Below are 16,323 nucleotides of genomic sequence, written 5' to 3' on the forward strand. Positions count from 1 at the left end.
TTTCTAGATATTCTGGGAGAAATTTAATATAAAATGCTTAGCATATTCAGGTACATGGTCAAAGTGCCTATGCTCTATCACAGACCTTCCTGAAAAATTTCAAAAAATAGGAAAATTGTTTTGGTATTCTTTATTGAAGTGTCACATTGGTAACTTCATTATTTCTACATTTGATTCTAAGATACATTCTTATAGTACATCTCCATAATTCTATTTTTATGGCCCATAATTTTTTTTCCCTAAACTGCCAAAAGCTGGCACTTAATGAGGAGTCCTTGCTTTCTGGGCTTGGTTGTTTTCTTGCAGATGTTTCATTACCCAAATCAGGTAACAATATCAATGCTAGTATATCACTAGAGAGCACCAAAGACCCTTCATTTCAATCTTGGGTTACAAAAATCCCCCTGCATACTCTTACTTTTGAGTCTTTTTTTAAAATGTATTTGTACATTTCTTCAAAACACAGGTCTTGTTACTCGGTTGAGGTATGCCGTCTCCTCCTGGAGAGCAAAAGCTCCTGTTACAGCTGGATTAAGTTATGGTAAGTAAACTAGATATTTTGCTAAAGGTAATTTTACCTTGTAATTTTTTGGTTTTGAGACAAAATGAAAGTGAAACTCACTCTTTCTTTAAAATTTAAATAAGAGTAAATAAGGCAATCACAAAATTTCTTTGAATGGGAGTAAGGGTGCGGAGTATTAGAGGAGGTAATGATTAAATGAAGGGTTCCTAATCAAGTTCTTTTCACATACACAAACACTGCTACTATTGATTATATAACAATTATTATTTATTGAACAAAAGCAACTATTAGGTTGTTTTTCTTTTGCTTTTTCCTAGGCAAATGGATTATTAATCCGCAAGAACTAACATTTGAACAGGAGATTGGTGTTGGCGAGTTTGGTGTGGTTCATCTTGGCAACTGGCTTGATCGGATGAAAGTGGCCATAAAGACAATTCGCACAGGAACAATGTCAGAAGAAGACTTTATTGAAGAGGCCCAAGTCATGATGTAAGCAGTATAAACACTTACTAAACTCCCATTTTATTTATACAATGAATAATGCAGCAACATGAGTTTAAATCATTTGATGTGGCTCACATTATTATTTATTCTTAATAATTTTGATAAGCTGGACCACAAAATTTTAAAATCATTTTTATAATTAAACTTAGAATCTTCTTCCAATTTGTTTCTTCAAAGCAACACTGAATGTTGGATGAAATTAAAAGATACGATGTGATCAACACATCTCTTCTATAAATATTTACCTGAATAATTAGAATTATCAAATGAATGTTGTCTACAATTATATGTCTATGTGTGTATGAATATTAGCAAATGTGTAGTGCTTCTTAGTCTCAAGCTGACAACAGGCATTTTTACCATTAGGCAAGTCTAATGGCATAAAGCTTCTAAAGCAATGTGCATTAAATAATGGTAGTTAGTTTTTGGTTTCTCTGAGGGTTCCTTTTAGATATCTTCAGAATTTTTGCTATGTACTATTTTTGAAGTAATAAAGAGTTTCTATCATTGGCAGTCACAAAGAAACTTAAAATATGACTGCTTTGTGATTTAAAAAAAATCTTACTTACACTGTTTTGCTAGGTCTCACAAACATGACTGTATCCTAAACATGATTGGCACAATCAGGCATTAAACAATTGGGTTCTTGATTGAAGACGCTATATTGCTGTATTGTTACAAGTTCTACAAAATACAATCTCTAATATTGTTTTCAATTAAGTTTTAAGAAAATTATTTTTCTTTGAGGTGAACTTTATTCCTGGTGATTCTATGCACACATATTTAACAAGATTCTTATTTTTCAGAAAATAAAAAGTGTTAAGTGAGATTTTGTATATGTGTGAAAAGAGTAACTTCACAATTGATTTCCATTTCAAGAATTATCCATAGTGAATGAGGAAAATGTAGTGTGGTATTTACAATAATTATATGTGTGGTATGTGTAGTGTGGTATTTACAATAATTACACTTTTCCCTTTTTCTTTCTTTCTTATATTCATCATATATCTGACTTTCTTCTTTTATGGTATTCTTCCTCATTTTCTGTTGAAAATTCATGATTCATCTTTTTGCATCATCAGGAAACTATCTCATCCCAAATTGGTCCAGTTACATGGGATATGCATGCAAAATTCTCCTATATGTCTAGTATTTGAGTTCATGGAGTTTGGAAGTTTATCTGATTACCTGAAGAAGCAACGTGGAAGCTTATCAAAGGAAGACCTTCTTGGAATGTGTCAAGATGTGTGTGAGGGAATGGCTTATCTTGAGGAGGCATCTGTCATTCATAGAGATCTGGTATGTCTGGATCACATCTGGTTTCCCTGCAAAGAAATCTATAACATAAAAAGTCAGCATAAAAATGAAATTACTGCCATATATTATCTTTAAATTTTAATGTAAGAAGGCTTTCAGCATTTAGACCAACAGTGGGGATTGTACAACTGTGGGGATTGTGCAATATTTCTGATTATTCTTTCTATGTGAGAGTGTTAACATTTTTATTGATTTTGTTTTGTTTTGTAGTGCCCAGTAGTTTTCTATGAAAAGTAAATTTAATGTCTTCATGGGTTTGCTAATTTATTTTTGTTATTGGGTATGATAATATATGATATCACACCAAGGTTCTATCTACAGGGCCTAGATAGAGAAGATTATAAAGGACTGGATAGACAAAAAAAAAAAGAAACCAGGTTCAAAGTCCACCTTCATAAAATTGCTGGTGCTGGTGGATTATGGGACTTCCTGAATCCAGAGACTTTCCATCTTTCATTCCATATGGGATAGCATAGTCTCAAACAAATCCAGAGCTCCATTTACAGAATCTTCTAGACTTATGGCTGCTGCTCAAAAAGCAGATGACAACCAGGAATTAGGGGGCCTTTGCACAGCTTCATCTTGTGTACCAATTATACCGACTCCTGGATCAGCATGCCCTGTTCATGGTCATTCATATCCTAGTCTCTGGTGAAGTTCATTTTTTTCCTGTTCACCAGAAGATCATAAAGGGTTTTCTGTCATCAATAAATGTAGGTATTGTACAATGTGGCTCATATTATCTCTACAAATATATCTTGTATTTTCTTTCCCGCAGGCTGCTCGGAACTGTTTGGTGGGAGAATTTCAAGTTGTCAAAGTGTCAGATTTTGGAATGTCACGGTAATATAGGTTTATTCGTTATTAGCCCTATAGTTGATAAGTGGAAATCCACTACAGTTTTTTTTAATTATATCCAACCTAACCCAATTCAACTTTATTATATTGGCAAAAGTTTCTAAAGCTCACCTCTGCTCTGTTTCCACAGCAATTTCTGTAACCTACTCCTCCCTTCATAGCCAGCTAAAAGGATCTCAATGCATTTTTGTATTAGTTTACCATTTGAATTTTCCTACTGTTCATCTCTGCAAATCTGTAACTAGTATGAATGAAGATGGTAAGGTTCATAGTACAGCCTTTTCCAACCAGGGATTCTTCAGATAGGTTAGGATTGTAACTCCCAACATTCAAAGCCAAACCCATCTATAGGCACTACTACATTGAAGGAGGCAGCTACAGCTCATACTTGGAATGCTATATTGCAGTGATGGTTAATCTTTTTGGTGCTGAGTGCAAGCGCACATGCGCGAATGCACGTGCATGTGCCCCAATTCCCAAAATGCAATGTGACTGCCCCCCATGCGTACGCCCCACGCATGCACCCCCTGTACCCCATTTTGGCTTCCCAGGTTGATGCAGATGGCTTTCCAGGCTCAAAACAGGGCGCAGGGGGCCCTCGTGCGGTGTCCCTGCACCCCATTTTTGTTTCCAGATTGGTGGGGGCAGCAGAAATGGAGGAGAAAGCTAGGGTGTGCTGGGAAGGGAACCTGCGGAGATCGGAGAGGCCCTGTCCCCTGCACATGCATGGCAGAGACCCAAAAACCAGCTGGCTGGTGGGAGGCGCATGTGCATGTGTGGTGGAGCTGGGTTGGGGCAACGACTGGCATGCCCGCAGACAGGGCTCTGCATGCCACCTATGGCACGCATGCCATAGGTTCGCCATCACGGCTACATTGTATAGCAACTCTGCTTGCTCAGTAAGACATTAAATGTCTATAGAGATTCTCAGTCATCCAGGTTGGGGTTGTCCCAAAGGTGCTTTCTCAAGAGGCAACTGGACTTTCTGGTTTTTCTTTGAAGACATTTCGCTTCTCATCTAAGAAGCTTCTTCAGCTCTTCTTGGATGAGAAGCGAAACGTCTTCAAAGAAAAAACCACAAAGTCCAGTTGTCTCTTGAAAAAGCATCTTTGGGACAGTGGGACATTAGTTCCTCAATTCTGTTCTGCAATTTCTCTTCCCTTAAAACTTGCAGATCAGATTTTGAAGGTACCCAAAGGACTGTATTAGGAAAGCAAAATTATCTTCTCATAATTATGCTAATAGAATTTCTGAAGACATGTTATTGGAGTTCACCTAATAAATGTTCCACTCACAGAAACACCCAACATCCTATCATGCATAGCTTTCTAAGATCATTTCCTACTTTGCAGACACCTTTCTATCACTTGCCAGCCAGACATATTCCAATTATATTTTATTGGTCAACTGAAGTCAGTTTCTTTCCACAGACATTACTGCTTTTCTAAAGAGGAGGATGTGAAAGAATAGCAGTACTCATAAAATCAATGATAGCATTGGTTGCAGCATAACAACAAGCCGTCTGTTTTATTTCAATAGCTTCCATAGTACTGACAGTTAAAGAGAAGCATGTCTAGAGAATGGTTAGTGTTTGATAACATGGAATGAAAGTCAATCTGTGTAATTTCAAATTGGGGTATAAATATCCCTGTTCTATTACTGCTGGTGGATCAGGTATATAAAAAGGTGGAATCTCCTATATCCGTGATGGCGAATCTGTGGCACAGGTGGCACAGGTGGCACGCGTAGCCATATTGGTGGGCACACGAGCTCAGCTACAGCGTGCATGCACATGCCGGCCAGCTGATTTTTGGGCCTTCTGGGCCCCCCAGAAGTAGGAAAGCAGGCTGTTTCCTGCCTCCAGAGGACCTCGGAGGGGGTCCATTTTCTCTCTCCCCAGCCTCCAGAGCCTTTGTAAGAGTCTGGGGAGGGCGAAAACGGCCTTCCCCACCCACCCACCCTGGAGGCCGAAAATGGCCCATTTGCCAACTTCCAGTCCAGAGAAAGGCTCTGGAGGCTGCGGAGAGCAAAAATTGGGCCTACCGTGCCATCGCGTGCCAGGAGCGGGGGTTGCATAGGGGGTTCGCGCATGTGTGGGGGCAGGGCACATAGAATTATGGGTGTGGGCATGCACGTGAAAACCCCACCCACTCCCGCTCCTGGCATGCAATGGCAAAAAGGTTAGCCATCACTGTCCTATATCATTATAACTCATAGTTTCAGATTAATGATTCAGTAACATTCTGAGATTTTAATCTTTTGTTTTTCATGCATGAGCATTAGAATCACTGTTTAAATACTTTAAACAAATCTATCTCTTTTAGGTATGTTCTTGATGATCAATATACCCCCTCCACGGGTACTAAATTCCCCATCAGGTGGTCAGCACCAGAGGTCTTTTCCTATAACCGCTATAGCACTAAGTCGGATGTATGGTCATTTGGTAAGAGTCTTAAAGAACAAACATCCCAGTCACATAATTGCTTCAAGTTCTTATGGTTAAAAACCTGTTCATTGTTTATCTTAACAGGTCAAGAAATTCGACCATGTTTTTGTCTTAGATGATCTCTAAAAATATTTCAATATCATTTTTAAAGTGTAAAGTATTTAAAGCCATATTTATCTTTAGAATTTTATAGACGATATAGAGCAGGGGTGTCATCATGGTGGCATCACGTATTTTTTCCCCTTCGCTAAACTGGGCATGGGCATGACCAGCATGTGACACATCTGGCCCGTGGGCTGGGAATTTGACAGCCCTGACATAGAGCAACAAAAATTTCACAAAACATGAGATCCTTCCGTAGTTCATTGTCACTCCACATCATATGAGTTGCATAAAAGGAGCTTTTCTGCTTCACCCTTCTGAGTCTATTTCATATTTTTTACTGGCTTATTAAATCAGACAATCAATAATATAATCCAGAAATGAAAATGAATACATATCTATGAATGAACAGCTAAGAAGCAATTAAAATGTTAATTTATTCAGCTAAAAGGGAATCTTGGATAGACTATATAAATATATTTACAATATCTGAATGACAAAAACTTTCATTTGGTTAGAACCTAGTGCGGTTTAGCATGGGTGGCAGGATTTGGCAGGATCTTATCGTAGTCAGCAGTCAGGTATGCAGGGATTGTTTTTCCAAGAAATATCCAAAGAACTTTCTATTGCAATTAAGATTTTTGTTTTTAAAAAATTGTCCATGCTGACTGAATAAAAATCAAGTCAACTGTGGTAGGTTTCCAAGGATCCCAAGATAATCAGGTTTGTTATTTCAAGTCAATCAGAAGAACATCATTTTACATTTCAAAGACAGGTCAGATTCTTTTTGCTTCTAGTTTTTTCACCTTTCCTCCTTTGGACAAGCTCTTTTGAAGCCAGGCATTTAGCAGGTTGATTCACATTGACAAATTTTGATTCAAATTAAGAAAAGGACATAGGAGATTGTCCAAATGAATTGGTGCTGTTCTTTATTTTATTTTCCTAAAATTATGGTAGCAGTGGTAGTAATAGTGATTTATTTTTTCCAGGATGACCTGTTCCCAACTTAATCCTTCAGGTCTTCCATTGGTGCATCCATTGCCACTGTGATTGAGTCCATCCACCTTGGTTATCCTTTTCTCTCTTTTTCTTCCAATTCACCCAGGATTATAGATTGCTCCGAAGAGCTAGATCTTTGCACAATATGATTAAAGATACGACAATTTGAGCATGTTCATTTGCGCCCTGAGTGAGGACTGTGGAATTGATCTGTTCAATGATTCATTTGTTTGTTTTCTTGACTATCTGTGGTGTTCTCAAAAATATTTTCCAACACCAAAGTTTAAGATCAGGAATCTTTCTGTCTTGCATTTTCAACGTTCAATTTTCACATTCATATAATGTCACAGAGACAAATATTTCCTGCACAATTCTGATGTTTGTAGTATAGAATACCTAAAAATATTCTATGAATACTTGAATGTCTAGAATAGCATCTGAATATCATTTCCAGGCCTTCATTTCTATTCTACTAAGTGCTCTTTTCTGAGGCATAAGCTATCCCACCATTTCAGTAGCTTTCTTATTAATTGCCCCTGTTGTCATCTGTATATTTAACCTTAATTCCTTTTCCATTCTCCTTTAATTCATTATTGGAACTTTCAGATCATTTGCATTTTCAGTCCCAATTTCTTTGTATTCATTTCTTTCATTCATATCCATGTTTATATTTATACCTGCTATCTTGTACATGTTTGACAAATTAATAAATACTAAATACTAAATGTTCAGCTTCTTCCAATCTAGTCTCCTTCAATGCATATTCAGCATATAGGTTGTATAAATAAGGGGCGAATACTCATCCTTGTCTCTCTCTTTTGCCAATCTGGAGCTAGTGCGGCTTCCTAATCTTTGTGTTGTTTTTGCATGAGGGCAATGGGATCTTTCAGTGTTTTTAAGTACATTCAGCACTTTGACATGATCAAAACAATGAAAGACCTTTCTATAATTCCACAAATTCTTGTTGATATTCTTTGGCTTTCTCAATTATCCAGTAATGTCTTACATTCTTCAGCTTCTTCTAAAGCCAACTTGAGCATGTGGCATCTCTTCTTCCATGTAAGCATTGTTTTGTTAGGATGGGAAGTTAAGGAGTACTTATAATACTTTGCACATTTCTTTGTTATTGATCTAAAGACTGACCTCTTCCAATCTGTTGGCCTCTATGTTGTTTTCCAGATTTGATGGTGTATTTTGGCTAGAACCTTTACCACATCTCTTTCAGTTGTTTGCCACAATTCTATAAATATTCCATCAATTCCTATAGCCTTCCAAATTGATAATGAGGAGAGTGCTGATTTAACTTCATCTTCTAATATGGGACGATCGTGGAAGTATGGAATATCTTCTTCAGTATCTTGGATATTGATATCTCTATTGTACAAAACTTCAGTATACTCCTTCTATTTTTGTTTGACCTTTTTGGAATCAGTTACTGTTTGTCCATTGGTGTCTTTTATCACACCATTTCAAGTTGAAAATTCTTGAATTCAGAGGTTTTTGGAAGCTTTCCTTGTTTATTGATGTCTGTTTCCATAGTGCTTTTATAGATATTGTTGCAATGTTGCTTCTTGTCTCTTCTAAAAGTTTTCTGACACTTTTTGTTCTCTTCTTGGCAATTTCCATTGTTTATTCTGACAACTGGTTTGATTCATTTCTTTTCTTTTCCTTTCTTCTTTCCTTCTTTTTGTTACTTGGTCTTTGGCATTTCTTTTCACATTCATCCTTAACAATGTCTTCAAATTCATTCCACAATTCCTAAGGTTCCTTATTGGTAAGATTCAGGACTTCAAAGTGATTCCTAATGTTCTTGAAAATGATGGGTATATGGTCAAGATCATATGATGGAAACTGGTTGGTTTTCTGCTTCCATTTTAGCTTAACTTGGAACTTGAACATTACCTGTAAAGATTGTCAATGCAAGGGCTGTACAAAGTTAATTTTTCATCACTGTGGTAATTTGAAAAAGTTGCTAAAGAAGTCAGTTGCTAAATGAGGACTAGCTGTAGTAGAGGCTTCTGATTGAAAGTGTTGATTTGCTGATACTTAAAATGTCAATGTATAAGTGATTCATTTCGTTCTCCACTGTGTGGTGCTTTCCCATGTTTATGCTTCTTACATTTTATGCTCCCATTGTAATTCTATCTTTGTAGCTTCAGATTTTCTTTTCTTCCATTGAACATCACCAATTAAATGCCCTGAGGCTTTAATTTAATCATTAGTACCCTGAAAGATCCGCAGCTCTTCCTCAATAGTGTGTTGTGTGCCATGTGACCTGAGGAGGACCATCATTCGGCACTATATTGTCTTTCACATTTAATGTCTACCCTTATGCACAAGTAGTTTGATAATTGCCTTTTCCTGCAAGTATGAAATGATGCCTTTGCTGTTGTCACTAAAGTGATCGCCTGCTTCTAGCATCTTCCTCTATCACCACTGCCCAATATAGAGGCCTGCTTGTTTTAGCAAGGCAGCTGGGATGATCGCCATGCCTTAGATGACCCTATTAGGATTATATTCCCTTGACACATTTCTGGCATTCTTCACTCATCTCACCCAGTAATACCTCCCTGCCTCTGCTGCCACCACAATACACAGAACAGCAGGATTAGGGAGGAGGGGGAGTGTAGTAATAGTAAGTGACAGTGAACAAACAACATATGAATATATAGTCAAAAGCAAACTCACAATCTGTTGACAATCTGGAGCCTGCTAATATTATTTCAATAGGATGACTAACTAATATGCAACCTTACATCTTAATTTGGGAGAAAGTTCCTTTAAAGTTAAACTTAATGAAACTTTCTGTAATCATATATAGGATTACATTATGAATCTCACTGAAAAAAAATGTCTATTTTAAGCAATGTATCAGAACATTAAATTATTTGAGAAAGATGGAGTGATGGACATTGTTATGCTATTCTTAATAAATTATGTCTCCTCCCTTATTTCAGGAGTATTGATGTGGGAGGTATTCACTGAAGGCAAAATTCCTTATGAGAATCGGACAAATGCTGAGGTGGTACAAGAAGTCAGTGCTGGCTTCCGTTTGTATAAACCCAGAATTGCTTCCAATACCATTTATAAACTTATGCAACATTGTTGGAATGAGGTTAGTGCATCCTATTTCATGTAAGAAAAATGTAAGAATGAAGTAATATATTCTCCATTGAGTCACACCCAACTCTTGGTGACTTCATGGACCTGACTGTACAGGGTTTTTTTGACAACAGTAAAGAAAATGTTTCTTTAAAAATGGCATTTTTTGACTTTCTATCTAGCCTATAGCCTTGGTATTTCTCTAATTGTTTCTCATGAACCCAGGGAATTTAACATTTGAAATTGGGTATGAGCTGCCATCTATAAAACCGGTTTTCAAAAAGTTTTATACATCACTAGACAATGTAGGAAAAAATAAATTAACTTGAAGCTTAAAATGTATTTTAAACTTCTAAGAAAAACAACTTATATATTAAGTTTTTAACTAGTCAAATATAATAGAAGTTTTAAAAATCTATAACATTTTGTTTGCAATTTTTTACTGGATCGTGAAGGAGAGCAAATATAATGTTAAAATGGAGTGGGATTATAACAACATAGGATATCCACCAAGATTCCAGAAGATGCTCTATCCTTGAAGATTTTCAATGATACCTTCAATAAAACCAATTGTCAATTGTCAAATTATAGTTCCAGGTGGACCTTTGCACAGGCAGTATATCTCTATTTAAGAACATTAGCTGATATTACCAAGAGTTTTTTAAGGATATAACTAAGTTATTATCTGGAAGTTTTATTATTGAAAAATATGTAATTACTGAACTACACGTACTCTTACTATGGGATAGGGACTGTCTGTAATGTTACTAAGAGCTATGGTGGCGCAGTGGTTAGAATGCAGTACTGCAGGCTACTTCTGCTGACAGCAGTTCAGCAGTTTGATTCTCACTGGCTCAAGGTTGACTCAGCCTTCCATCCTTCCGAGGTCAGTAAAATGAGGACTCAGATTGTTGGGGGTGATAGGCTGACTCTGTAAACCGCTTAGAGAGGGCTGTAAAGCCTTGTGAAGCTGTATATAAGTCTAAGTGCTAAGTGCTAAATGCTATTGCTATGACTTAGTGTCTATTAAATTATGAGTGAGCACTTGACAAGAGTTTCTATCAATGGGGAAATGCCAAAAAGATGCAAATGTTCATCTTTAACATGGAATGTAGGATTTTTTTTAAAAAAAAAAACACCATTATTTAGAATGGCTCATTTTATATTTGGATTTTAAATTATCCTTATTTAAGAATAGGGCTAAATATCTTTCTTGTAAAGTTGAACCATTCATCTAGTAGCAGAATGCTGTTACGGATTTCCCTTCTGATTTTTCCTATCAGTTATAAATGGCTTCACCTCCAGGAGTGGGGAAATCATCAATACATTTGCTACTATTATAGTCCCTTGAATTCATCAATATGCAGTGCTCATTTAAAATGCTATTTTGTTATAGACCTTTTTTTTCATTATTGCCATTCTAGTGCACTCACGTTAGCACTTAATTCTCTTTCTTTGTTTTTTTTTCTTCAGAAGCAAAACGACAGACCGCCTTTTTCTCACCTGCTCTACAACCTCAATGAAATTTCTGATTCTGATCATTAAGTATTAGTGGTTTTGAGAAGATACAAAAATATACATTTTTGTAATCATTGGGCAAATATATTCATCATCTACATCTTGAAGGAGCAACCCAACTGCCATTGAGATACTAAGAAGACTCTTGGCCTTCTGAAAGAATTGAGACCCAAGAAAGTGGATAGTACAAGATACAGAAAAGCAGTCTGGTGTGCTGTTCCCATGCCTGTTTCCATTTAATGGAATTATGATGATAGAGATGATAATGATAACAATAGCAATAATAAGCTGAAGAGATCTGTTAGAGCCTAACATGGGCTGCAGTGAAATAAGGCCTTGCATCAGATGGATTTCCCTTCTGATTTTTCCTATCAGTTATAAATGGCTTCAAGATACATTGGATCCCTCATTCACTAATTACTCTCTTATGGACAGATTCAGGAGATACCTGAACTGAAGTACAGCTGAATACATTATCTGAGACCAGTTGAAGCTTTTTATTAATTTGGAAATTTTGAAAGACAGACATTGAGCTTTTTGCCTAGAAAGAAAAGGTGGAAGATTGTAAATAAATGACTAATAGTTGCAACTTTCAATCAACAATTAAAGATTTTACCCCAAAATGATCTTTTTTTTCTAGGGCTAATCACCATTGTTTGATTGGTGTAATTATTTTTATGCAAAAAAAAAAAAAGTTGATAACTCCCACAGATATGTTGTGTTTTTTTCTGAACCCAAATTTAGTTTTCTTAAGCTAAAGTTCATTATATGTTTTTTGTCAGTTTCATCAAAAGTTGCCACGAATATATAGAGGAATTCTGGTACATCTTCTATATATTTTGGGATTTTGAATAATGCATGGTGTAATTTACACACACACACACACACACACACACATCAATTACACCATGCATTATTTTTCCTAATTTTAAATTATGAATTAGTTCCTTGCAGGTATATTTGTAGTAGTATCACAGCTTCATAAAATATTATATTTATTAATAAAGGATTTTTCCTTAGTGGCATCGAATTGATATAAAACTGTGCCAAAGCAGGTTTACTAAAATTCTTTGTTTATTAACCATTTTGGAGGGGATGTACACTTCTTTATCCTAAATATTTTAGGGATGGTTTAAAATGATTGAATTCTGTTTGAAAGGGATTGCTATTGAAGGATTTTGTAGATAATTGCTGTATGTTTTATATTATGCTTATACTTTAAAAGTGTTATCCATTTTCAGTATTCAGTATATGTTTTTACGCCGGAAAATAAATAATGGTTTTATACATATTTATAAAATGTGACAGTGTAGATGTGCACTTAAAAGTCATCTGTATAATGTTTTAATTCTCTTAATGAATAATTCTAAAGTAGGAAATTTTAAAATAAATGACGTGACGTTCAAGTTATGTATGTAAAGTGCACTGTTAAATAAAATGTTCCTGATTCATCTGTGTTACATCACTCATATTCAGTTGCAATTCCAGTCATGTACTGAGAAAATTATATGTACAACCCACTGAAGTAGTCCAACTTACCCAAATGTATGTCTTTCATGTTGAAATTCAGTTCCCATAAACCCCTTCCAACATGGCAGAAGTTTATGGCAGGGAATGGAAAAGTCCATCTATGGAGGGCATCAGATTAGAGAACCACGGTTCCCCCCCACCCCTCCAGTAGCCATAGAGACACTGTAGCTTCAACTTTTTTTCAGAAGGAACTCCAGGTTCAATTTCCTTCCAAAATATTTATTGTAACAGGCTTAGTTACAGAAAGAGAAGATATTTAAGGAACGAGGGGGAAAAAGAACTTGCCTTAGTTTTAAAGAGGGCAGTCAGTTCATCTTCCACATGTAAAATACAAGTTTGCTCGGTTCGGGAATGACAAATGCAACTCTTGTTCTTTTAGTCTTTTTAAACTGAGGATGGGGAAACCCTAAGATTTTCTATTAGAATTAGATAATGGTGTGCGTGTGTGAGAGAATGTTTTTTTTTTTTTTAAGTATGAATGAATCTTTGTCGGATTAACAGGTGCAAACTGTCATCGGGATAAGAGTGTGGCTTCAGCCGGCGGACGGGGGGGCATGCAGACTGGCAGGCAAGGGAGAGGCAGATTTCTTTCTCGCGGCGGGTGGAAGACGTTTTAGAGGAAGAGCTCAGGAAGTCTGCACCGGCTACAGCCCGGTCGGCTCCTGTTCTGCGTGTGGGAGAGAGAGAGAGAGAGAGAGAGAGATCCAAGCGGCAGCAGCAATAGAGGGAGGGGGAGGAGGCGGCGGCTGTGGCGGCGGAGGTGGAGACTGCCGAGTGGTGGCAGCGGCGGCGGTGGCGTCGACGCTGTAGCATCCTTGCCTCCTTCCTCCGCTGTAGCCACCGTTGAGCCCAGCCGCAAAGGCCGGGTAAAGCATCCTTCCTCTCCCGCCAGGTAAGCAACGGGACTCCTCGCTGTTTGCATTCCCGGGAACCTCGCGGATTCTTCTCGGAGAGCCATTATCGAGCACGAGGCTGGGGGGCCCGAGATTGCTGCTCCGGCAGCGGCGGGCGAGCGAGCGGGGGCTGCTTTTCGGGTTAATGAAAGACGGCAGACCTGCTGGCCACCGGGCTGGAAGCGGGGGCAGATGCATGAAGGGTGGTGGGGGAGGAAGAGACGCTAAAGCGAGAGCCAAAGCCGCAGGTGTAGCTTTGAGGAAGCGGGCGCTGGAACCGGGACTCTCCCTCGGCTCCTTCGCCGCCCATCACCCTTCATTCATCCGCCTCTGGCCTCCTCCACACAACCCTTCCGATCGCTAGGCTTGGGCGGCCTTGGGTGGGTTGACGGGTGCGAGGGAGGTGGAGGCGGCTGCCTCCAAGAGCTGGCGGTGACAGCTTGGCTGCTGCAGGGCGGCTCAGCCCGAGTGGCAGAGCCTGCCCCGATTCAAGCCTTTCTGCAACAGGCTCTTAAGAGACCCCGGCTGGGGGTGGAGGGGTGGAGGGGGAAGGAGGGGGCACCAGCAGGTGCGGCTGTCATTCTGCCGGGAGAGCGGGCCCTGCTAGCCCCCTCGGGAAGAAGGATTTTTACGAGCGATATCCCAGAATGCTTAGAGATACCTATGCTTATACATCCAGAGGCCTCCTTGTTTATAAGAGTGCATCAAGCAACTGCCATGTGATCAGCCTTTTTTATTGATATCTTGCGTGGAAAAAAAAATTATGTGATCCGAGGCTGGGTTTTCCACATCATGAAAGGCTAATTGGATTTTTTTGTTAAGACAAACACACCTCAGATGGAATTAAGGGATGGCTTTGGGGGGTTAAATTAAACCGCTCGCAATTAGAGACATAATTGGTACTTTAGTCTTTTTTTCTTTCAAAATAAAAAGGTGTGATGCATAGGAGCAAACATGTGGGGAGGGGTGAGGAATAGAAAATGCTCAAAGGAAATGGAATCGCAGCAGGTGTATTTTCCAACTTGAAAAATACAAAAAGATGCTTGGGTGGTTAAATATGAAAAATAAACATAGTTATCTAAGTCATGCTTATTCGAACAGTTTCTCTATCATCTTGTTCTTAATGGAGTCTTTAAACAAAAGGTTAGGCCAATGGGGAATTTGGACTAGAATTTCAGAATTGGAATCTGAAATTGGCTACATCAAATTATTATTTTTATGTGTTATTTAAATGCTATCCTTGGGGATACCTCAAATAATACTATGTAGCATCAAATGTATGAGGCAAACTTCTGTGCTTATAAAGCATGAGTGGGTTGGAAATCAGCTATTTCCTTGTGCCAAACAACAGCTAGATAAGGTTTGCAATGAATTGTACTGTCAATCACAGCTGAGTTCTCTGAAATAAAAAGGGAACCAGACATATAGAAAGGAATGGCTTAGTGTAGTTTCATTAGGCTGTTTTAAAGATAGCCCCTGTGAAAGTTAAGCAACCCAGATTTTGGAGTTTGCAGGTAAAAATGAGATTACTGTTAGTGAAATAGAAGGGCCCCCGAGCAATCTGTTGCTGTCACTAGGGTGGTCAGGGATTTCCTATCACAAAAATCTCAAGTAATGAGATTGACTTAACTACAGGAAATGGAAAGAGAGGCATGCAGAGATCTGATGTTATTCCTAGGCTATTTTGTTAGGAGAAACATTGGACCTTTGTGGATAAAAAATGTTTTTGGCTGATATAATGCAAGAAATCAGCTGACTTTAATCTGCATTGAAATAAAGCTTCAGCTAAAACCGGCTCTCAAAGTAAAATAAATTCTCCAACCCAGTGGCCAAGAAAATAGTTTTACCCAAACAACCGATGATATTCTTCCAGATTAGCACAATTAAACTTACTTTTCAGTGTGTGCGTTTGGGTCTGTACTGTATAAGCACCTTTTTCTTCAAACCCATTTTGCTTTCCTGGAATCTGTTATTTGCCCTGAATGCTTTTCTTTGCCATTTGAGGCTCAGACCTATTCATATTTACATGGTACTTATTGGATTCAGGAAGATTTTCTTCTAAATAACTTTCTGTCTCTTTTTGATTTTATTATGTTTTTGCCCTATTTTGGGACCAAGATGACATCCAAGGCAACTTACAATAATAAAAAGCAAGCAGTAAGGCTCCAAATACATTTTTATACTATAATGAACTCAGCTTCTTCTGTAGACTTTACACAGTTATCAATGGTTGTTCATTGTGAGAAAACATTCATAAAAAGATGAGGTTCATATTAGGTCAAGAGTTAAAAGTCACTTCTAAAAGTTGAAAACCCTCCAGTGTGCCTTTCAGTGGGAATCAGAATCATGTATAGACCATAGCATGAAAAATACTATGTTACCATATATGTTTATTACACATACTCACCCATACGGAACGTTTTGGGGTACAGTCACTTTTTCTCAAGTTGTTTTCACAGGAGGTAAATTCATATGTTGGAAACTTGCCACATGAAGATTCTAACTCTATAGAAATCAAAATTATCTTGATA

General features: G+C 37.9%; 2 protein-coding genes across 4 annotated transcripts in view; both read left to right on the forward strand.

The window, feature by feature from the left end:
- Window positions 1-12,820, forward strand: part of ITK (IL2 inducible T cell kinase) — a 41,543-nt gene extending 28,723 nt beyond the window's left edge. The window contains exons 11-17 of the mRNA XM_034401663.3: window positions 467-541; window positions 841-1,012; window positions 2,110-2,326; window positions 3,123-3,187; window positions 5,527-5,645; window positions 9,707-9,864; window positions 11,325-12,820. Coding sequence (XP_034257554.2) covers window positions 467-541; window positions 841-1,012; window positions 2,110-2,326; window positions 3,123-3,187; window positions 5,527-5,645; window positions 9,707-9,864; window positions 11,325-11,396 — 878 coding nt within the window. The 3' untranslated portion in view covers window positions 11,397-12,820. The remainder of the gene's footprint in view (window positions 1-466; window positions 542-840; window positions 1,013-2,109; window positions 2,327-3,122; window positions 3,188-5,526; window positions 5,646-9,706; window positions 9,865-11,324) is intronic.
- Window positions 12,821-13,480: 660 nt separating this feature from the next.
- Window positions 13,481-16,323, forward strand: part of CYFIP2 (cytoplasmic FMR1 interacting protein 2) — a 71,209-nt gene continuing 68,366 nt past the window's right edge. For all 3 annotated transcript variants that reach the window (XM_034401637.3, XM_034401652.3, XM_034401644.3), the window contains exon 1: window positions 13,481-13,791. The gene's annotated coding sequence lies outside the window, so the exon portion shown is untranslated. The remainder of the gene's footprint in view (window positions 13,792-16,323) is intronic.

The sequence above is a fragment of the Pantherophis guttatus genome, chromosome 2 (assembly GCF_059756535.1).
Source record: "Pantherophis guttatus breed Tessera chromosome 2, ASM5975653v1, whole genome shotgun sequence".
NCBI lineage: Eukaryota > Metazoa > Chordata > Lepidosauria > Squamata > Colubridae > Pantherophis > Pantherophis guttatus.